The sequence below is a fragment of the Anastrepha obliqua genome, chromosome 2 (assembly GCF_027943255.1).
Source record: "Anastrepha obliqua isolate idAnaObli1 chromosome 2, idAnaObli1_1.0, whole genome shotgun sequence".
In the NCBI taxonomy this organism is placed as follows: domain Eukaryota; kingdom Metazoa; phylum Arthropoda; class Insecta; order Diptera; family Tephritidae; genus Anastrepha; species Anastrepha obliqua.
This window is the reverse complement of record NC_072893.1, coordinates 3,283,631-3,306,577: the sequence shown is the minus strand read 5'-3', so window position 1 is coordinate 3,306,577 and position 22,947 is coordinate 3,283,631. Positions and strand designations below refer to the sequence as shown.

Sequence of the window (22,947 nt, the reverse complement as noted above, 5' to 3'; positions counted from 1 at the left end):
AGAAATACACTCGGAAGTTTGACATTGTCTGCTGAGGGACGACCGCTATTAAAAAAAAATACCAGTCTAACGGTTAGACGCGATAGAAGTGAAACCTTCCGTAAAACAAAGAGAGAATGAGACGAAAGCAGCATTAGGGGCGGGATAATTATAGGTTCATTATAATATTGCTATAAAATTCATATTTTATATTCTTCATTTTATTATTATTCATCCTCAATGTTTTCAATTGAAACAAATGATACGAGTGGCTTATGATAGCTAAAATATGATACAAATGCTTTGGTTTCGATGTTGTCAACATATCTTTGAAATACCGTGTGTTTTTTGATCGTGTTGTCGATTCAGTGCGATTGTTACATATTTTTAAATTGAATGTTGTATTGAGAAAGTCAATTGAAGGAACCGCTGTGTCCAATGCAAAATTTACGTTAAAATCGCCACTTAAAACCATTGGAACTTTATCGTAATCTTTTCTAAGTATCCGCGATACTTCTGGTGTATACTTTATTAAATTTTCGTGAATGAATTCCGTGATGCTATTTATTAATTTTTTTTTCTGTCGATATTCACGACACTTTTCTGCATTATTTTTCGGCATAATTGCGGTAAATATTTAAAAATGAAAATATTTACGAATATAAAAATACACACGCGGTTGCTATTATGAGCGTCCCCAGCAAAACCTGTGTGACCGAAACTCTAACACAATTACATTTTTTTGAATGTTACAAACACATATGCACGCAGGTTTTGCTGGGGCGTGATCGAAACTCTAACACAATTACACATATGCACTCGTATTTGTTTGAAAATCGACTTTTTTCTTGGTTCTCCGTCACCTTTGGAAAATGTGTAAACAGTAAGCAAACTTTATTCAAATATTTTCCCTCATTTTTGCATCAGTAAAATTAAACAAACGCCGTAGCCGAATGGGTTGGTGCGTGACTACTATTCAGAATTCACAGAGAGAACGTCAGTTCGAATCTCGGTGAAAACACCAAAATTAAGGAAAACTATTTTTCTAATAGCGCTCACCCCTCAGCAGGCAATGGCAAAACACCGAGTGTATTTCTGCCATGAAAAAAAGCTCCTCATAAACATATCATAAAATAAAATAAAATAACTGTATAAAAAAAAATTTTTTCTTGTGATTCGAACCAAGGATTTTGGATCGGAAGCTCACATTGCTAGTCGCTCGGCTACCGCGCCATACTGTCGGCGCTGGCCTAAAAGTTATTTAGTTCGTCGCTACGTTTATATCAACATATAATATAACGCTTCGTAACTAAATAACTTTTAGGCCAGCGCCGACAGTATGGCGCGGTAGCCGAGCGACTAGCAATGTGAGCTTCCGATCCAAAATCCTTGGTTCGAATCACAAGAAAAAGTAAAAGTTATTTATTTCGTCGCTACGTTTATATCAACATATAATATAACGCTTCGAAGCCAAGAGGGTCGCTTTTTTCGTTTCACTTTTTCTCAAATCACTCCCAACGATTCTAAAGAAGTTTTCACTTCAAAAAGGTTTTTCGGAATATTAGATATTAGACACAGCCTTTTTACCATTGCAAATTCGAAATTAGAACAAAATCATCAGTAGTACTGAGTTAAAGTTAGGCAAAAAAAAAAAATTTACACGAACATTTGGACATTTTTTTAAGTAGTATAGTAAAAGAGTGAATACTAGTTCAGAAAATTCTTGTTGTTTTATATAAGTACATAATAGATGCTACTCACGACTCCTCCGCCCTAAGAGCCTTTTTAGCTGAAAAAAACGTAATCAACTCAACAAATTTTGTTGCCCAACACAATTTTTTCTTATGTCACTAAACAACATGAACTCAATTCCAGCTTGGTCTTCTCTATTCTATCATACCATACCTATATAACTTTTTTTTTTGTATTCGTTACTACGTACTTCTGAGCGTTTTAGTTCGGGCAGTGTCAAAAGTCATTTTATCAAGTTGTTACGCCCTAGTCATATATCCTTAATAGGTTTATTCGGAAAATATAAAACGTAAACCCCCACCGGTTAAATCGACCCATTAATATGATCTCTATAAAATTACATCTAGAGAGTACAGTTGCTCCAGGAAAATTTGTTTTTAAGTAGTACCCCGAGTATAAACTAAATCGGATCATAAATACGATTATAAATATCTATGTATCTACCACAGCGCCTCCCGGCTGGTTTATGGGTATACCTATGTAAAATATATTTTTCCTTGAAAAGCATGCCACTTTAGGTGAAAAGGCAAATCCCGAATCTGAACCAAATCCGACCATAAAGAAATGCTTTCGTAATATCTCAGCGCCATATTTTTTGTACTTACTTATTTATTTAGTCAAACACACCACCATACGTTATTTTGACAAAGTAAACTGAGGAATCTAAAACCTACACCTCTCTACGTTTTCTAGGTTAAGTTGAGTTTTAACTGAAAAATTGTCAAAGCCTTAGTTACCAAGCACAACAAGTAAATAATTTCAAGTAAACATCGAGCTCAGTAAACTCCAAAATGTGTGTTTGATAGTACTAATTGATTTTTTTGTTTTTTTGTAAAGCAATAGCAGACGCTATTAGTAAAGCAAGGCTTTAAACTGACTACATATGATTTACTTAAAAATAAAATCGGCTTTGTCTTTTTTAAAATTACTCTAACTAACTCTGAAAACTAAAAAATAAAACAAATAATGAAAAGAAAAATTACATATACAACGAAAGCGAGTACAGACTTAAAGCACATTTATTGAAGAATATTCTCTGGGAAGTGGCGAAAGGGACTTCCAGAATTTCACTCTCTTTTCGATATAAAAATTCGGTACAATTTTGAGTCCGGTATGCATATGTAAGTTAATATATGAGTTGACACCCCCAATTTTGTATTTTTTCCATGTAGGTAATGTATTTTAATCCTACATCCGATGGGATGCAGAAGGTGGCGCCTTCTGAAAACCGCTACTTCATTTGACGCGATTTGCTTACCAAAGTAAGCAGATAAACCGTACATTTTCGGCTGATTAAATCAAAATTAATACCATCACATTGATAAGTATCACATTTTTGCTTATGTGAATAAAGGACTACAATACCAAAAATGCCACAAAAAATACCCATTTTTAAATAAATAAATTTAGAAAAGTATTTGACAACACTGGGTGAAAATTAGCAGCGTCATCTAGCGATAAAAATTGAAACCGACATCTTGTGGCAATAGATTTCAACGTCAACACAAACTTTAAGACAACGCATTTTATTTATATTTCTTCGGGAGTGTGCATTGAAATTTCTGTCATTTTCGTTAAAAAAATTTTCATACGACTTTTACGATTTGCTACGAAATCCGCCGAACGCGAGGCAACTGCAAAGATTCGACAAACACAAACAGTTAAATAAAGCGAATGCTACGATAGGGTCAGTGGTGCAAGGGCTCAAGATCAAAGTTCGAGTTAGGCGTTGTAAAAAGTAGAAAACCACGTATTATTTGTAAAAGATGGCAGCGTCCGCAGGAGTAGCTGACACTAGTAGCAAAGTGGCCAGCGATGAAATATCCTCGTCAATATTGCTGGGCATAGTGGAGGAGATAATATACAGCCCTCTTAATTTGGCACTTGTAGCTGTAATTGTATTTCTGTTTTACAAAATAGTGAAGGATCGCTACGAGGTGCCCAGAGGCAAATCGGGCGATGGTTTACCGCCGGCGCCTGAACTTCCAAAATTACGACGTGACTTTAGTATACAAGAGTTGCGTGCATATGATGGAAATGGGCCAGATGGACGTATCCTGATTGCAGTGAATGGGAGCGTATATGACGCCACAAAAGCAAAACGATTCTACGGTCCAGGTATGTAAGCGGTCTGGAGTAAAATTAAAGCAGAGCAATTTGTCAAAGATGTGTAGATAACATATGGTTGCAACTTTAGGGTTACTTATATTCATATCAGATTAGCATGCAAGTGTATGAGTGTATCTACATATGTATGGGCAATATTGAATGTAAAAAAACTCCACAAAGTAAAAGAGGGCCGGCCGGTGCCGTAAATAATATCATGTGATGCAGTGGCACATACTCAGCAGGAAATTGGATAGCAATCAAATTATGTTCCTTCTAATTCAGTTCTACGTACTGGAATAGCTCGTCTTTTATACGGCCAAAGACTTATTTCAGCGATCCCCCTGCAACCAAGTTTATGTCGGTAAACCCCACCTAACTTTTTTTCAAGTTAAAAATATCTCGTTTTTGCTTGTTTCAAAAATTTAATAAAAGTATTGATTAGTGAAAACAAGCTTTTAAAATACATTTATATTTCAAATTAAAAAAAATATTGGTATAGCAGAATTTTAATAACTTAATTGAATTCTCAATCAGTATTAAATATTCGACAACACCTGTTCTGCGGGAAATATACTTACATACGAGTATGTGCTGTAAATAAATTTGAGCGCATATACAAAAGATTAGATTTCAGATAATGCAAGTCATTTCGCTTAAAATTTCATTCTGATAAATGGCGCACTTTAAGTTCATTAAAGAATCTGCATTTGCAACGGAAATTGTCGAAGCAGACACAAAAATACTCTGTATTACTTGCTATTTCTAATTAAAATTTAATTCCTGCTTGTAGTTAATTTATGTACCGCCTAAAATTATCACTGCTCTCGTTTATCTTTTACTTTACAATCCATTGTCCGATTATTTGAAACTTCGCTTATTATGAATCTAATTCTATTAGTAAGACAAATTTCAACTCGGTTTAAAGAAAAATTTTTATTTGAAATTAGATTCCAAAAATTCAGCCTGCAACTCTTTTGCGAATTACTATTACCGCGGTAACATGAAAACTTAAAAAACAGTTTTTTGGGAGTGCTTCTGGGGTGAATGTCCCTGGGCGGATATAAATTCGATTCCTCCGATAAATGTATTGAGCTGCGCCGATCGTCTGCCTTTTTAAATTAATTCGATTTTTTTCAACTGTAATGTTATTCATAGATCCATTTTTATGCGCATATATTTGGATTATTTAGTATGCAAAAATGTATGATATGCTCAATTTGCAAACACACATTTTCAAAAAAATGGCGACGCATAGTAATTATGTGTGGGGCTCTGATTTAAATTCCTACTCAATTTTCAACTTGAGTAAAAATTAACGGCTTATGCTTATTACTTCTACTGGTGTCTGTGTAATAGATGTCAAAACGCAAACTTAATTTATGTGCCTACGTGCATGTAGTGTATATAAATCTAAGTAATTTCAAAACATTCGAATTTTAAATTCAGCCATCCGTCGATCAGTTGTCAACTAAGAAATCAGCTATTTTTATGCATACAAACCCCTTTTGTTGAGTGTTCCGCCGAGCTCTTCCTTTTTTTCGAGCGCGTCTTGTTATTTTCCACAAATGAAGGAACCTACAGTTTTATGCCGCATCCGAACGGAAGGTGGTTTTTATGAGGAATTTTTTCCATTTTTAAAAAACGTTGTCTATTATTAGGTACTTAATGCCCGGGGTTTCGATCACGGACACTACCCAATGGTAGTCACGTACTAACCTGTTCGGCTACGGCGGCCACCTTTACATGCATACATATTATGGTATTATTATTATTATTATTATTGATGTATTTTCTACAGGTGGACCGTATGCATCTTTCGCTGGGCGAGATGCTTCTCGAAATTTGGCTACTTTTAATGTGGAACCTAATAATAAGGAGGAGTATGATGATTTGAGTGACCTAAATGCTATGGAAATGGATTCGGTGCGGGAATGGGAAATGCAATTTAAAGGTACTCAATGATATGGCATAGAAATTAGAAGTTTTATATAAAGTGGTTATTTTTTAGAAAAATACGATCTGGTAGGCAAATTATTACGCAAAGGAGAACAACCGACCAATTATGACGATGAGGAAGAAGATTCTAGCGAGATAGTCACTGAAAATATTGCTACTGCCGCCGCTTCTGCCACTGGCACAAATGCTGAAGATGAAGGTGTTCGAAAGCGTGTCGCTAACTCAACCGAAGAAGAAGTTAAATAAATAGTAGTTGTCTCGCGGATTTTTCGTCATAAAACTATTGATAGATTTAAAAAATTTTAATTTACTAAAAATTATTTAATTAAACATTGAAAAATTATCGAAAAATGTTTATATGCTTATCACAATACGGATGGAAAGATAAAAAACAGAATGTTATCAAAACACTCATGATTTTCTACGTTATTTTTGTTTTGAATGCGCTCTTAAATTAGCAGTTGTGTAGTGCTTGTCATATATAAGCTTTTGAACTTGCGAAACTCGATTTTTCATATTGCTTATAAAGTCCGCGTGTGGTTGGGTGTATACGAGAAACATCAATTCTGAATTTAAGTTATTTTGGGAAGTATCGAAGGGAAGAATTGTTTGCACATGTTAATTTACTTAATTTTAAACTTGACTAAATTATTTGATACCTTGGTTCTGAAATATAACATTACCACGTGAGCATATACGGTGTATAAGCTTAAATCCGCTGTTTTTTAGTAAAAAAAAAACCATTTTTTTTATAGAAAGCAAAAAAATAATTTATTCAAAGTATTTGCCCTCGCTAGCTATACATTTTTCCCATCTCTCGGGCAATTTGTGTATACCACGCCAAAAGAATTCTTCATCTTTCGAGGCGAACCACTCGTCAAGCCATTTCCGGACTTTTTCCGTCTTTGAACCGACGAAACCAGTCTCTACAAGTTGTTTCCGATAATGCACTGTCACCATAGGCCTCCACAAGCATTCGATGCGATTCGGCAGCCGATTTCTTCAAATTAAAGCAAAAAAGAAGAGCTTCCCGCATATGCTCTTTTTTTGGCACAAAATTAGCCATGATTACGCAAGGAAAAAAGTGTGTTGCTGTATGAAATCACTGATGATGTGCAGTGATTGATGTAAACAGGTGTCGAACCCATGCAAAAAAAAATATGGCATTTCTATGGTAACTTGATATGCTCACTAACGCCATCTATGAGCAATCAGACGCTGCGCCTAGAAAGTGTGTGCATAATTTCTTATGTTTGATATTTTTTATTGCTTTCGCTTACTCTTCAAAGAAGTCATTTCTCTTATGTTTCAACATATATTAACAGTGTTGACGTCACAGCCAATTTGGGAGCCACAATCTTGTATACTATCGTTCTTGCATATAATCTATCATCCCTGTCGAACACGTAAATTCTTTCCAGAAGCACTGGCATACATATATGTACATATGTACGTATAATGCTTACATTCGAGTGTATTGGTATGCATATATTCGGACAGACAACGCGCTGACGTCGTCAGCATGCAGAAATTCTAACAAAAAATATGGACAAATTGATATCAAATGTGTGCAAATGTACTTGTAACCAGTGGTGCGGGCGTGTGGCATCAGACCGTTAACCCACTCTGAACAAATTTGAAAGAATCAGCTGACATAACTTGGGTTATGGCAGCGGTTTGTTTACGAAAAAAAATACAGTCTTCGCTCATTATAATTCGTTGACGTCTAAACAACGACTGATTGAACGAGTATAAAGATTATGCATACTTAACACAAAATTAGAAATCTTAAGACTGATTATGCTAGGCACACAATCATATATAGAAATCAGGATTTCTTAAAAAAGCAATCAATCATTCTATTTATAATTTTTTATGTCGATTAATATAAATATGTTTTACATATACATCTGTAGACATATTACTTTTGGTATTGCTGTATTCGAAATGTCACTTGACAAAACTTTCAGCAAATGCTAATTTTTCATAAGTTATGCTAATTTCCGGGCATAGGCAAAACGCAGAATTTTATCTACGATGCACAGAATACAGAATGCGGCGTCTTCCGAAAATCGCACCTTTTTCGCAATTTTGGCAAATAATTTTTCCCCCTCATGTTTGTTTATTTGAAGAAATGACATCACACTGAATTCTCGTATTCTGTCATTCTTGATTTTTATCTGACAATTGAAATTTTGTGCGAGGTAAGCACAATCAGGTCATAAGCATAGAGTTATTTTGCAGAAATGAACACGACATACTCAGTTTTTATTTTATTATATATATATTCATATAAATCTGAAGTGCTACTGCAAATGCGCCATCGTGATAATGGCTTCACTAAAAGAAAATAACTTGTTTACCCTTTCTCTCTTACATGATTTGTCACTGATTCATGGATTACTATTATTTTTTAGTTGTTATAAAATATATCACCGAATTTTTAATACATTTTGTTGCATTGCAGTGCCCAATTCCATTCTTTACTTTTTTTGGTTATTATTAAAAGTTTGTTAGGTTCGATTCTCTGTTATGGTTTACTTGTTGTTGTTGTTGTTCCAGCTCCAACTTCACCTTTTTTTACTTTTGTATTGCGAATAATTAATTCGAGCAGTCTTTGCGAAGTGAATACGAATGAGATAGCAAATTACGAAAAGGAGAGCGTATTATGCTTAGATGACGTATTGTGCGCTGTGTGAACATAGCATATGATGTATAATTTGATACGATTTTTTAGAAAGTCGATCGTTGAGCTAAAGAACACACTTTACAATCGTTTCTTTTTGACGTAAGGACGGCAAAGAAGTGTCAGTGGAGATATACGTATTTTAGTTCGTCTACCTTGCAAAAAGTACATTTAGACGGCATTATTTTTTCTGTTGGAGAATACATTTCAATACTTTCAGGTAAAAACTTTTTCTGAACTTTCTTCGTTGTACTGTTTGCAGTTTGATTCGCTACCGATAATTGCTTCAATGGGAATACTCAATCCTGTTTTCAAAATTGATTCGTGTTTTTTATCCGTGTATCGACTTATGTAATTCAGGCAATAGAAGAGGTTTAGGGTTTAATAACTCAAATGTGTTTATATATTATTGATCGCTTATTGATTTCTCGCAGAAAAAAATGTTTCGTGCACCGCTTGTGAAGGTCTTACAAGGAAGCTTCGGTTCACCTACACATCGGATCGCAAGTAAAGCTGTTCACACTAGCGCTGTGGTCGCGCAGGCTCCAGCCAAGGCACCCGAAAAAATCGAAGTGTTTGTGGATGATGTCCCTGTTAAGGTTTTGCCCGGTACAACTGTCCTGCAGGTGATTTTACACCTTTTATACAAAGGCATATGCAAATATGAACTAAATATATGTATTGTCGATTTTACAGGCATGTGCTGTTGCTGGAGTGGAAATCCCTCGATTTTGTTATCACGAACGACTGTCTGTTGCGGGTAACTGCCGCATGTGTCTTGTGGAAGTTGAAAAAAGTCCCAAGCCAGTAGCAGCGTGTGCCATGCCAGTTATGAAGGGTTGGCGCATAAAGACTAACTCCGAAATGACAAGGAAAGCTAGGGAAGGGGTAATGGAATTTCTACTTATGAATCATCCTCTGGATTGCCCAATTTGTGATCAAGGTGGTGAATGCGATCTTCAAGATCAGGCAATGGCGTTTGGATCAGATCGTTCCCGATTCACTGACATTAACCATAGTGGCAAAAGGCAAGAATATGTGGTTAATTAGTGATAAACCATGTAGATCATATTTTTTTACATAGAGCGGTAGAGGATAAAAATTTCGGTCCACTTGTCAAAGGAATTATGACTCGTTGCATACACTGCACACGTTGTGTGCGTTTTGCCTGTGAAGTTGCAGGTGTAGAAGATCTTGGTACGACTGGACGTGGTAATGACATGCAAATCGGAACATATGTCGAAAAGTTATTCCTGTCTGAGCTTTCTGGAAACGTTATAGATTTATGTCCCGTTGGAGCTTTGACAAACAAGCCATATAGGTACTACACATGACATAAAATTATATAAAATGTGAATAAAATATTATCTCTCAAATAGTTTCGTGGCTCGCCCATGGGAAATTCGCAAGGTTAGCAGTATTGATGTTTTGGATGCAGTTGGCAGCAACATTGTAGTAAGCACACGTACAAACGAAGTGCTTCGAATTGTACCACGTGAAAACGATAATATAAACGAAGAGTGGCTCGCTGATAAATCCCGTTTTGCATGCGATGGCTTAAAACGGCAGCGCTTGGTCGCTCCCATGGTGAGAATGCCGAATGGTGAATTGCAAGCCGTAGAGTGGGAGGGAGCTTTAATATCTGTTGCTAAAGCTATCAAAAATGCAAAAGGAGCCGTGGCGGCTGTGGCTGGCCAACTAGCTGATGTAGAATCGCTTGTAGCTCTTAAAGATCTATTAAACCGTAATGGAGCTGAAACTCTTTGCACCGAACAGAGCTGCAACATTAAAGGCGCTGGTGCAGATTTACGATCGAACTATGTTTGCAACACAACTATAGCAGGTGTGGAATATATAAATTTTTTTTTATTTCTTATATTTAATATTTTATTCAATATCATAGGTCTTGAAGAAGCAGATGCTGTACTGCTCATTGGCACAAATCCGCGATATGAAGCTCCCTTAATAAATACACGATTGCGTAAAGCTTACATAAATAATGAAATGAACATTGCCTCTATTGGTCCAAAAATAGATCTGTCATACAACCATGAGAACTTGGGAGAAGATGCTAGTCTAATTAATCAAATTTGCAGTGGCGCACATCCCTTCTCAAAAACTCTTGAAAGTGCTAAGAAACCTGTTATTTTGCTGGGAGCAGATTTGCTGGAACGACCCGATGCAGCTGGCATACATTCAACGGTGGCTTCGTATTGTAAAAAACTTAACAAGCAAGTAAGTTTATTACTGGTATAGGGTGTGTTATTGCTTCTAAATTCCATAATCGAGATATGATGTGGACAGAATCAGCTGTGTATATATACAGGGTGGACCATCTAATGTTTGAAATAGCTTTAAGTAAGAAACGAATAATTTCCTTTCAATGTGGGTATTTAAAAGAATTGCACTACTACGGTTAATTACGAATCACATTTTCATTCAAATGACTTCCGCGGCTAACGTTGTAGTGGCTCATACGACGAACCCAATTTTCCAACTGCATCCATTTTGGACTGTAACGGGGCTGTACTTTATCGATGGCAGCCCCAATTTCGTTCTTGAAAGCGTCAACTGCTACTGGAAGATTCGTGTAGTATTTGTCTTCAATTGCTTCCTACAAAAAGTCTAATGTTTTGTGTCGAAAAGAGTGCCGCGTTTCAAAAATTGCACGAAAGACTCTTTCCTTTTATCGAATTTATTCGTAGTTTTCTTACAGTTTCAGAAGATGATGCGCCATTTTACAAGTAAATTTTTAATATTTCCCTACGTCATTCAAACGCAATCTAACCCATTTCGTAAACAATAGACATTAACCTAACTTTCTATCTTAATACCAACGTATTTTAGTTGACGCATTTAAAGTAATCAGTATTACAACTTTCAAAATAAGATGTTCCTTTTTTCTCATATTCTGTGAACACTGGACATAGGATCCGCTGAATAGTAGTTAAACACAAACTGTAGTAGTTTTATTGGCTAGATAAGAGCAAGAAGCAACGAAGGATGTTTCATGTCTCGAGTGGGCACCGAGCATTTCAGAATAGTGGGGTGATACAAAGCATCGCGTTCTTTAATAGTTTAATAGGCCATAAGAAAGGCCTCTTTGCTTGGTAAATGAAGTTCGCGGTCTAATCAGAGAAACATTAAAGGTACGTTCCGATTTCTCTAGGGGGCCATTTGGCTCCATGTGGGAAAAAATATGACTATTTTCCAATAGAAATAAATACAATCTAGAGCAGTGAAGACAATTACATGCCGTGAATAATAATTATTTGCATTTTTAGGGCTGGAATTCATTTAATGTTCTACAGAACAATGCGGGCCAAACTGGCGCTCTTGATGTTGGTTATCAGCCGGGCATTCAAGCTGCGTTAAAAACGCAGCCAAAAGTGCTCATACTACTCGGTGCTGACGCCGGAAAAGTGACTCGTGAAAAGCTACCCAAAGATTGCTTTGTTATTTATATTGGGCACCACGGCGATAATGGCGCATCAATTGCAGATGCTGTTCTTCCCGGCGCTGCCTATACTGAAAAGCAAGCAATTTATGTCAACACAGAAGGTCGTGCTCAACAAACGTTAGTGGCGGTGTCACCTCCAGGAATGGCGCGTGAAGACTGGAAGATTTTGAGGGCTTTGTCTGAAATTCTAGGTGGGTTTGAAATTGGGTAATGCATAGGAAAACCTTGAAATAAAAACTATTTATAGGCACTCCTTTGCCTTATGATAATTTGGATGAATTGAGAAATCGCATTGAAGATATAGCGCCCCATTTGGTACGTTTTGGAAAATTGGAAGCCTCAACATTTGGTGGTTTAAGCGAGCAGTTGAGTGTTGTAAGTTTCAAATGCCCTTAACATTTGATTATTTTCTCTGTATAATTTATTTATTTTTCAGTCGAAGTCAATTGATAATACAAAAGTAGATGTAAAGCAAAAGAAATTGCAAGAATACTTCATGACTGACCCGATTTCTCGAGCTTCGCCAACAATGGCTAGATGCATTCGTGAAGTAGCCGGGGAAGAGGCAAAAGAACAACAGCAAAGGCAAGCAGCTTGCTAAATATTCAACGCTTAATGATAAAATCAATACATAACCTAAAAATCAGTAGTATAATTTTAAAAATCATAATGTTTAACGTGCTGGATTTTGTTCCTTCAAAAATTAGAAGGAACGATTTGTTGTCTATCTATCCACGCTGTGATCCAAGCGAATATATTTCAAATTAAAGGAGATACCAACAATTTAATGCTAAATATTATAACAATCGTTAACGTTTCATTCAAATTAAAACTAGGTAATTAAAAAAGAAAGAATGTATGTTTTGATGTATCCATCCCCATCAATGACGTTCATATAGTAAATTTAAGGAAGCACGATATTGACTGAAGAAATTGCGGAAATTGGCTTCGTTCTCCGAGTCTGATTCGTCGGCGATTTCCATTTTCACTGCCGCTGGCATCTGGGGAAAATCTTTACCTGATTCAGCACAATTAATTTTTATGTCTTCCTTTATATTTGCTTTAAATTTTATGAACTCATCCATGGAAATTTCGGCTTCTGTCTCTCCCAAGCTACAAATATTCCCATTATTGTCGTTATTAAGTAAGTGGTTATTTACATCCTCTTCCTCGTCGTTCTTAAAAATCGGTTCCAAAGTTGAGGACAAGTTTAATGTGGGTACAATTTGTTGAGAGATAGATTCAGACAATGTCGATGTTAAACTATAGTCTGAATCAATAATTTGAGCCGGCATACACAATTGCCCTTTGTTCGAGGAAATGGTGTGCTGATTAGTAGGACTGAAAAACGTTAAATTATTTAATTTTCTAAATAACAAATATTAACGCAATCGCACCACATTTCTGCCAAAATTTTCTTTACTTCCATGGAACCATCTTCGTACATAGGTAAGTAATCTCCAAAGAAATGTAAGACCTGATCTTTGCTGCAATTTCCATAATACCCCGCATATTCTGGTCGGAAGTCGTCTCCCAAATGTAGCACCGAATCATGTGGATTCTCAAATAAATCAACAGGCAGTTCTATGACCTGCTCTTCTTCCGTTGCTCCAATGCTCGTACGTCCAAGCACATCTGATTTAAGTCTGCGTTGTTGAGCCTGTATAGCCGCATATTCGTCAGAAGCCTGTAGCTTCTCTTCCAATATGCGTGTTTCATTTTGGAAACCCAAAACTGTTTGGAAACGTAGTCGACTCTTTTGGATTTTCGACAGACCGCCATGTGACATAAAGCATAAATCGCCCAGCATCCGATCAGCTACCTGGCGGTACTTCAGTTCTTCAGACATTTGTTGCAATTGGGCAGCAGTTTCCGTGCCACAAATGCCGTCCGTCTTTTCAATATTACCCAATAGTTGATAGGTATGTCGACGGATTTTCGCTAAAAGGTCCAAACGGTGTCGCTGGAAGTTTTCGTTTTTATACTGCAAAAGCAAGTCCTCTTCCGCTTCCGGCGTGGCATTCAATCTATCGAATTTAAACTGCTCGAGATGCTCCAGAAATGTAGAACGATTTTTAATTTTAAATATAGAACGCGTGGAATTTAAATAATCTTCCAGAGCTACTAAATCGAGCAATATTACAGTTCCGTCTCGATTCCAACGCAAAAAGTCACAGAAATCCATGTGGACAACCAGCCACAATTTGTACGGAAAAGGAAAATTTAATATGTCTTGTCTAGTAACGTATGAAGAAGCTTCCGTCAAGCTCGTCATCGTCTGCACAAGCGGTTCAACTTGGTTTTGCATTTCTCAAACGAAATTATCAGATTCGATGTGTCTTTTTTAAAGTTCCTTTCCTACTTTTCAAAATAGCCCAACCGTATTTATGTCCGAAAAACTGACGGAAGAGGAAATATTAAGTGCACTGTTGTAGAGTTGCAAACTCTACAAATAATTAATAGCTCTAAAGAAAAACGCAACCAAACGCGTAGAAAAGCGATGCTATTTCATGCAAATACTAAATTGGTCCCGATTTACATGATTTAAGAAAAATAATTTTTTCATCATTTCTCATATTTTCTCTTTACTTTTAAGGGATGTCTAGCTATGCCGCTTTAAAAAGGGCGGCATTAGTTCAATTATAAAATAGTCTATTCATCAGTCGAAGAATTAAAAAAACAATTAAAACACCTAACAAAAATCAAAGTTTCTATTTTCAGTAAATAAAACAGTGGTTTTTGGTTCATAACAAAGTTTTTTTGGGAGGAAAAAGTTCAATCAACTAAAGATTCGATTTTAAAAGAATGGATTTGAAGAGTACCAATTTTCTAAAATATTTCTTTACTAGTTTTAAGCAAATATGTCTAATTTATTCTACCTTATCGGCCTGCTTGGAGCACGATGATTTGGAGAACCTGACAGGGTACAAGTGCCATAAGCAGTACTCTTAGACAACCAAAGTTTTGGGAGAAGATAAATGTGAAGATACATTTTGATGGGTAAATTACTTCACCGAAGGTGATTTATCAAAACGCACTACAGCAATCATGATAGTCTTCAACGAGTTGCAACTGCAAATAACGCAAATAAGCGAAATAATTAATTTTAATTTTTTTTACTCAGAAGTTAATGTAAGAGGTTAACATTTATAAATCATATTTTAAAAAATATTTTAAATCATTTGCTAATTTTTATTAAATTATGGATTGTTGTCCAGAAAACCCGATTTAATGTGATGTTCACATTGTACCATAAACTTGAGTTAGAGCTTTGTGTTTATCAACAACTGTTCCGAATTTAATTTGCCATTTGTTTGCTTGCACCCAACTTTTTGCAAAATAAAATAATGCAAAAAAAATGTCAGAAGTGTGGTAAAATTGATAATATATTCCACAATTTCAAAAACAAAGTTGAATGATTAATTTTGTGCCACCTTGTACAATACTTGTTACCCGGCTACACGCGATATATGGCTAGTTCTGAAATATATTCATTGCTCATATCTTGCACGAAAATTTTTGTGCTTAATAAGACGTTTTTTTAGCAATTATGTTTTGTTTAAATAACCTTTTTTTGTTTTGAGATCCGAGCAAGAACGAAAATTTCGTGTAAAAAAATTATTAGTGAGCCGTTTTATTTCAAAATCGTGTACAAAAAAGACCGAACAGCCAACAGTGTGGTCAAATTTTTCGCTCTCTCAGTCGTAATTTACTTCTCAATTGCCCTTAGAATTACGCAACTCGCAATACAAAATTTTGAGAGTGAATTACCGCATTATTCTTTAGTTTTAGTAGTCAGTATGAAGTTATATTTTCTTGACTACTTCTATAAATAAAAAAACGTATGTAGTTCAATATTAACTACTTTTTCTCAAGCCAAAACGAAGAGCAAATCATACAAAGTGAGCCCACTAGGAATAATACCTATAAAAAGTGTTTTATAATAACGGAAGTAAAAAACGAAATTATTAACAAACTTACTATGTTGAGGAAGTTGTCCTCAATTTGATAATCGATTTATAGATCTAATCAAATCGCAAAAATTAAATCAAACTAAAAAGTATAAGAGTATAGAAGAAAATAAATTCAGATTTTACAAATCTCTTGTTTACACAAATACTGACATTTACAAATAAGGGGGCAAATACTTTTTTTATAAATAAAATATGTGTTGTAAAATCAGTTGGATTTTTTTTTTAACTGCGCCTCAATTAAACAAAAACAAATTGTCTAGCTTTTTGTTGCAGTGGATAAGGGAACGTTAAAAAGAGTTAAATCGAGTTATGCTATGTATTCTGTATCAGAACGACAACAGCAGTAATTGTTTAACATTTATTCTTCTTCTCACTTCTTATTCATGATCTGCCGATATTTTCAATTTCCAAATTTCATATTAATCAATTGTGTATCGATAATTAAATGACATTCAGCCATACCGATACTTTATTAAAATCACTTTTGACAGTAGGACGTTTTCCATTCAATTTAAGGTGAAAAAGTCGGGTTATATAAAAAGGTTCAGCAAATTTTTATTTGATTATATTCCTAAATTTTAAAATTTTTTGAAATGATTCGAATTTACTGATTTCGTTTTATTTAATATGGTGAATTAAAAATTTTACTTTTTCGCGTCTTACACAGGACTCGAAATACAAGACAAAATGCTACGCTCCGCTGCTGCACTGGTAAACAAAACACATAATGTGCTGGTCCGCACCACTGGATCTCCTAGTGGTTTATTTGGAGCTAATGGCGCTTTTGGACCAGCAATCAATACATTGGCTTTGCGGCAGCAGCAGACCATGCCGGTAGTAGACCCGAATAACCCACTTCCAAAGAAAAGCCCTTCTGCGTTTGGTAGAAATCAACCGAATATGGTGGAATGGTCACTCGCACGATTGGATGATCTATTGAATTGGGGACGCAAAGGTTCCATATGGCCTTTGACTTTCGGATTAGCCTGCTGTGCTGTTGAAATGATGCACATAGCTGCACCACGTTACGACATGGATCGTTATGGTGTTGTGTTTCGAGCATCTCCCCGTCAAGCAGATGTTATAATTGTCGCTGGTACCCTTACTAATAAAATGGCTCCAGCTCTCCGTAAGGTTTACGATCAAATGCCTGAGCCACGTTGGGTTATTTCCATGGGTAGCTGTGCTAACGGAGGTGGATATTACCACTACTCATATTCTGTAGTTCGAGGATGTGACCGTATTATACCGGTAGATATATATGTACCGGGATGTCCACCAACGGCTGAAGCGCTCATGTACGGTGTCCTCCAGTTACAGAAGAAAGTAAAGCGCATGAAGACATTGCAAATGTGGTACAGAAAGTAAAAATGGCGTAGTATATTTAGTGTAAATTTCGCGAGTAAAAGAAAGTCGTACTCTAGTTGTTTGAATTTCAAATTTTAAAAATAAAACTATTGTACATACACCAGAATTTTTTTATTGCACACAATATTGTCGAAGTAAAACATTACTAAGCAGACTTAAATTTTAAGTCGGCAACCAGTGCGACATGGTCTGAGGGGAAAACCACTGACGGTATAGCTGTATGACATTGCAACTCCTCCTCTGTAGGCAGTGGCACAACCTAAAAACATAACTGTTATATATTTATATTAAGCGGAAATGTGCTAAAATTTACCTGTTGAACCTCTAAGCAATCACTCTGATAAAATATATAATCTAAACAGGCTGCAAAAGCATGAGTGTAGTTGGTGTAAGGGGGTGTGCCACAAGCGGATTTTATGTTAAATGGTTGTGAAAGCGTGATATTTTGTACCGCCTCTTCGGTATCTGAAAAGAAAATGTAAGAAGACATCGAATGCCATATTTTCATAGCTTACTACTAATCCAGTCGACACAATTTTCTCCCACTGTTCCTTCTACCATTAATTTATAAATGCCACATTCTGGGACGCTATTGAAGTCGCCACAAAAAAGCACCGATAACTGTCGTTTTTCTGACAAGCTAAGCTTCTTAGCGACATCTTGATATACATGATTAATGTAAATCATTGCACAGCCTATTTGTAAAAGACGTATGTGATCTGCATCTGGATGGAAATAAAGGTGGGTATTTGCTACTAGGAAATATCGACCATTGTCCTTGCACTTCAACACCACCACCTTAAATAGTATCATGCGTAGAAGATAATATTCAACGCAAATGTTACAAATATTTTAACGTTATAGACACATACCTGGAGTGTGGTGGACCTATCGCAAAAGCGGTCCACGAGCTTCTTATTATTTTCAATCTTACTCCATAATTCTGCGAATTGTGGAAGGTTACGTATGCCTTCTCCAATATTTAGTTCGTATTTATTATATATCTCAAAACGCGACTTGCGGTAAAATATTGCCACACCCTCGCCACAAGTTCCTTTCTGAGCAATCACACCATTATAGTCAAGTTCATCAGATTCCAAAATAGGGATCAGGTCTAAATCAAATATTTTCAAATCAACCTCCTGCAAGCAAATTATGTCCGCATTGTAACCAATTATTTCTTTTAAGTATAACTGCTTGCGATAGTCAATTTTCAATGCATATGGTGGGCAGTAAGGGAAAAGATGGTTACGAGTATAGTCGCTATCTGCATATAGATCAGCGAGTATATTATACGACAAAACTCGAAAACGATCACCGCTCAATTTGTTTTTGGTAAAACAGTGTCTCGTTTCAAACGGGCATTGCCCGGGTCCGGCTTGTATTTCCTTTTTAGTAAACTGTTCAACAGAAGGACCATATTGGCCACCTTCATTGCCAGGCGTTAGCTCAAACTTGAGAAAGCAATCTACATCGTCGTTAGTGGTGTCGTAGTGAAATCCATCGCCGCAATGTTTCCAATCGGCGCCCCTCACTAAGTCCCCACCTGGTGGCTACTTAAAATGAAATAAATTAATTCACATAAAATATTTAAGCAAATGCAATTACCATTTTAGCCTTATACCATTTCCCTATACTATGCTTTCGATTTGCAAACTGTAGTTCTACCTTGCTCGGATATACTCTAAAGCCAGCCAGTATACTTGAAGGTAAGGTTAGATTTAATACCCATGGCGTATTCAATAGTATCTGAAAGTCTTTATCTATTATCCGCATTTTCAAACAACTCAGCTTCTCATCCAAGAGTTTTAAAAAGGTCATATTTTCGACTTTCTCATTTAGGTCCGATCGTAAAATTTCTACAGAAATCTAAATAAAAATTAGATTAATTTAACTTGATTAAAATCATGTTAACATACCTCGCCATGGAGAGGCATTGATGGTTCATTTAACTGAGTTGCTGTCTTGTTCTTGCTTTTTTTGACCTTTTTACTCAGTTCTTTTTCTATATTATTTCGTATCCGGGTTAGAGCATTGTCTATATTTTCATCTAATTTACGACAAAAGTTAAAATCTCTATCCACTCGCAATTCTTTATTAGTGTACCGAAAGTTTATGTGGAGATCCTGGCTGTCACCATTATGTCGAAAGTAAACATTATCCATTTTGTACTTAGTTCTATGGGAGCACGCTTTTCGGGTAGTTAAAGTCCAAATCACAAAAGGTGAAACAAGCGATGTTTGCAATAAAGTTGAAAAGCTTGTGTTTTTCTTTAACCCAACTAGGGGATTAACTGATCCAAGTCTTAAAGAAAATAGTCGTAAGTTCATCGAGCATTGAAATCACTTTGTCACAATGTCCCAAAACGTTTGCATTAAAGATGGGCAAGTCCGAGATGATGTAGTCGAACGAACAATCGTTCACACATCTTGACATTTTATAGCGCTGTCACAATGGGTACGTTGCGTCAACGCATTTGACTGTTGTGAGTGTAAAACGTAATGTCGTGGCACAATGAAAGTATTGACACATATAAACAAAACAAAAAACAGATTTTCTTGTCGTGAAAGCAAATATTATATTTCGTTGTGTATAAACAGGCTTTTGTTGGTTGTGAAATATACCTATTATAAAAATAAGGTGCAGCCATAACTTCGAGATCGGGACGCATATTCATTTTTCAGGACAACTTGGACTTTTTCTATACTCTTTCAAGATTTTATTGAAAAGATAAGCGTGCATTTGAAGCGACTCAATTTATTTAAATTCTTTTTATTTTGATATAATAAAGAACACCACCGATAGAAATTTGAGCGATACAAAATTGTTCTTCTTTAAACAGTTGGCATTTTCGCCGCACTTACCGTATGGCAAAAGTAGAATATTTCCAACTGAAATACACATAAGATATACCTTGTTGTGAGTCAAATCCGTTGCCACAACGGACCCAATTGCGAATTGAATACGGAAGGTGGCGCCTTCCCAAAACAGTTATTTTATTTTTCGCGATTTTGACAGGTCTGACGTCAGGCTCCTTTCCAATACAAAACATATTCTTGAAAATTCAGTGAATAACTTGGCAATATTTTTTTAGAGATTTTAACTAATCACACTAATGAAAACAAAGTGCTGCAAGTTTAATTGTGAAAGTACAAATGAATATAAATACTCCAAATGCAGGTTTTTTGCGTTTTTCAAGAATGTGTGTGTATAATTTCTTGTTTGATAGTTTTTATTGCTTTCCTCTACTATTTCTCTTCACAAACAAGTAATTCCCCTTCCTTTTGTTTGTTTATTCATGGAGCATGACGACACAGCGAATTCGGAAGACACAGCCTTGTGATCAGCAGCTCGCCTGATATTAAAGTTGCTAGCGCTGGTCTGATTATTAACATAACTTTCTGATCTATGCTATATCTTGATTCGAACAATTTACCCATTATCGTTTCAATCGAAAAATCCGCCGATTTTATTTCCGCGAATCACCGCTCCAATATTAACTTTATTATAGCTGAATCCACTGATACCTTCGCCGCTGTTCTCATTACCACTGATGTGAGCGGTAGGCGAGCGCGCATTCCGCAAGGTGATCGCTGCTGCTGCAGTTCGCTTCATCCCTGCTGAAAGGCTCCAGGAATGACTCGGGTTTTTCCCGACCAAAGACTTCAGCCCGAATAAACTAGACCTGTCTAGTGTACCGTATCTTACCCTTCATATTTCGTCACTCCATCAGATCTATGCAGCAAATTTTTCACGGCTGGCATCTGACCCAACGATGGTCCCGAAGTGGATGCGGGTATGTGACCACGTGAAGCACCCTCAATCTGGCGCCTTCAGCCTTTACGGCTACCACAAGTTTAATGGAATTGGTTGAGTAGCATATATCACGAGGAGCTTCAATTTGTCCTTGACTACTCCCGCCATACCTGATATGTGGAAAACCGGGAGAGTGGTTCCACTATTGAAACCTGAGAAACCCGTCCATCAAAGAGCGTCTCATCGACCGATAACTCTCCTTTCTCCAGTAGTGAAGACACTTGAGGCCCACCTACTCCGATTCTTTATGAAACACCTGACCTCAGCTACACATCAGCATGGTTTCCGTGAAGTGCACGGTCCTACCACAGCACTTACTACTATGAAAACACAGATCGTGGCTTAACCAAAACCTGCAGACACTCGCCAGTCATATTTCGAATTAAACCGCCACAGGGTGGTGTCCTGTCCCCTTGCTTTTTAACTTCTCTAGGAGGTTTCACTGATTTTCTATGCTGGCGATTGCCTGATGATGGCGTCCAGCAATGACATGGATGTATTCCAAAGTGAACGACTATCTCGCCAGTTTTTCGCTTCTTCACTGTGCGGAATCTCCAACTTTCCACCACTAAATGCATGGCGAGCCTATTTACTATCTGGACGAAAGAGGTCAAACTACATTAAAGATCCAAGTCGACGACAACGAAACCGCCTCAAGACCCTCAAATCGCTAGCCGGTAGCAATAGCTGCGTTATCTTGGCACAACTGCGTTCGTAATATTGTTGTAGGTTAAACGCCAAACAACATTGTGCTGATGATATAAGTACGAAAAATTCTACGCAGTCACTGCTCATGTAGAGGGTAAGAATATGTGACATGAGCAGCCACAATCCTGCTGACAAAACCCCCATGACGTAGCCACGCCGCTTCCTATAATGGACTCTCTGACGATTCTGAGCATCGCGAGTACATAAATATGCTTCACAGTTTAGTGATAACGAGACAATATCGGAAACTTTACCTTACTTTTTCGGTAGGTTTATTCCGGGCATACAGTTAAAGATATTGAAAGTGGGTGAATTTAAGAATCTGTTGTTGTTAGCAGCTTAAGGGTACCCGGTGGTCTAGAGCACGAAAATTTCACCTATTTTCACGATTTCTTTTTGCCATTAAAAACTTAAAAAATGATGTTTCAACTTTTCGGGCTTATTAGTACGTTTATTGAGCATACAAAAAAAATTTTTTTTACTTTTGAAACAATATTTATTATTATAAAAATGCCGCTGAAGATGACCCTCCCGAAAAATCGAACCTGGACGGCGGAGATGATTTCGAGACTTCTACTCATCTGAAACACAATATTCCAGAAGATTCTTAAGCAGTAAGAGTGCAGTTATGGTCGGAACTAGAACAAATCGAAAAAATGAAAAATTTACAAAATGGCGCACTTTTGAAAAAAGAGTTCGTAAAATCGGTTTTTTTCACTAGTTTTTTAGTTTAAAAAATAGGAAATTATTTAAATAAAATTATGATTCTAGTTCCCAAGATAGCGATACATGTTGTGAACAACATATCCAAATTTCAAGTGATTCGGTTGAATAGTTTTTTTTTTGTTTTCATCCCCGCCGTGCCGAAAAAAGTCGTTTCAAGATAAATGAGTTTAAAGTTTGAGGGACAGGAGCGCGCGGACCGCTCTCTACCTACTTAATGGGCTGTAGAAGCTATAATATTGGGAATTTTCGCATGAAAATTTCACAGTATATTCTTAAAAGCCTATACTTTCGAAATATCGAAAAAACAAAAAATCAATTTTTTGACATTTCTAGACCACGGGGTCCCCTTAAACATTCTCTTTACAGGTAACTTCATTAAGGGTTATTGGAGAGAAATTAATTAACGCAGAAGT

General features: G+C 36.4%; 5 protein-coding genes across 7 annotated transcripts; 3 read left to right on the top strand and 2 right to left on the bottom strand.

Moving 5' to 3' along the window:
* The first annotated feature begins 3,209 nt into the window (after window positions 1–3,209).
* LOC129236973 (membrane-associated progesterone receptor component 1) lies at window positions 3,210–6,206 on the top strand. Its single transcript, XM_054871309.1, has 3 exons — window positions 3,210–3,849; window positions 5,639–5,791; window positions 5,849–6,206. Exons 1-3 carry the CDS (start codon window positions 3,498–3,500, stop codon window positions 6,040–6,042), a joined length of 699 nt encoding a protein of 232 aa, XP_054727284.1. The 5' UTR covers window positions 3,210–3,497; the 3' UTR covers window positions 6,043–6,206.
* A 2,366-nt stretch (window positions 6,207–8,572) lies between these two features.
* Window positions 8,573–12,748, top strand: LOC129236974 (NADH-ubiquinone oxidoreductase 75 kDa subunit, mitochondrial). Its single transcript, XM_054871310.1, has 9 exons — window positions 8,573–8,702; window positions 8,917–9,108; window positions 9,179–9,510; window positions 9,567–9,803; window positions 9,862–10,325; window positions 10,386–10,717; window positions 11,767–12,133; window positions 12,190–12,317; window positions 12,379–12,748. The coding sequence occupies exons 2-9, from the start codon at window positions 8,923–8,925 to the stop codon at window positions 12,541–12,543; spliced, it is 2,211 nt and encodes a 736-aa protein (XP_054727285.1). The 5' UTR covers window positions 8,573–8,702; window positions 8,917–8,922; the 3' UTR covers window positions 12,544–12,748.
* On the bottom strand, window positions 12,659–14,415 carry LOC129236972 (uncharacterized). Of its 2 annotated transcripts, none has more exons than XM_054871307.1 (2): window positions 13,340–14,415; window positions 12,659–13,283 (listed from the first exon to the last, which is right to left on the bottom strand). In XM_054871307.1, the coding sequence occupies exons 1-2, from the start codon at window positions 14,248–14,250 to the stop codon at window positions 12,824–12,826; spliced, it is 1,371 nt and encodes a 456-aa protein (XP_054727282.1). In that variant the 5' UTR covers window positions 14,251–14,415; the 3' UTR covers window positions 12,659–12,823. The 2 variants fall into 2 exon arrangements, with proteins under 2 accessions (XP_054727282.1, XP_054727283.1); XM_054871308.1 differs by having other exon boundaries at window positions 13,343–14,415.
* Window positions 14,416–16,378: 1,963 nt separating this feature from the next.
* On the top strand, window positions 16,379–17,384 carry LOC129237978 (NADH-quinone oxidoreductase subunit B 2). Its single transcript, XM_054872990.1, has 2 exons — window positions 16,379–16,458; window positions 16,584–17,384. Exon 2 carries the CDS (start codon window positions 16,604–16,606, stop codon window positions 17,282–17,284), a length of 681 nt encoding a protein of 226 aa, XP_054728965.1. The 5' UTR covers window positions 16,379–16,458; window positions 16,584–16,603; the 3' UTR covers window positions 17,285–17,384.
* On the bottom strand, window positions 17,381–19,763 carry LOC129237977 (2',5'-phosphodiesterase 12). 2 transcript variants are annotated; one of them, XM_054872989.1, is made up of 7 exons: window positions 19,391–19,503; window positions 19,204–19,334; window positions 18,893–19,153; window positions 18,157–18,837; window positions 17,800–18,082; window positions 17,598–17,749; window positions 17,381–17,543 (listed from the first exon to the last, which is right to left on the bottom strand). In XM_054872989.1, exons 2-7 carry the CDS (start codon window positions 19,219–19,221, stop codon window positions 17,430–17,432), a joined length of 1,509 nt encoding a protein of 502 aa, XP_054728964.1. In that variant the 5' UTR covers window positions 19,222–19,334; window positions 19,391–19,503; the 3' UTR covers window positions 17,381–17,429. The 2 variants fall into 2 exon arrangements, with proteins under 2 accessions (XP_054728964.1, XP_054728963.1); XM_054872988.1 differs by having other exon boundaries at window positions 19,204–19,763.
* Window positions 19,764–22,947: the final 3,184 nt, after the last annotated feature.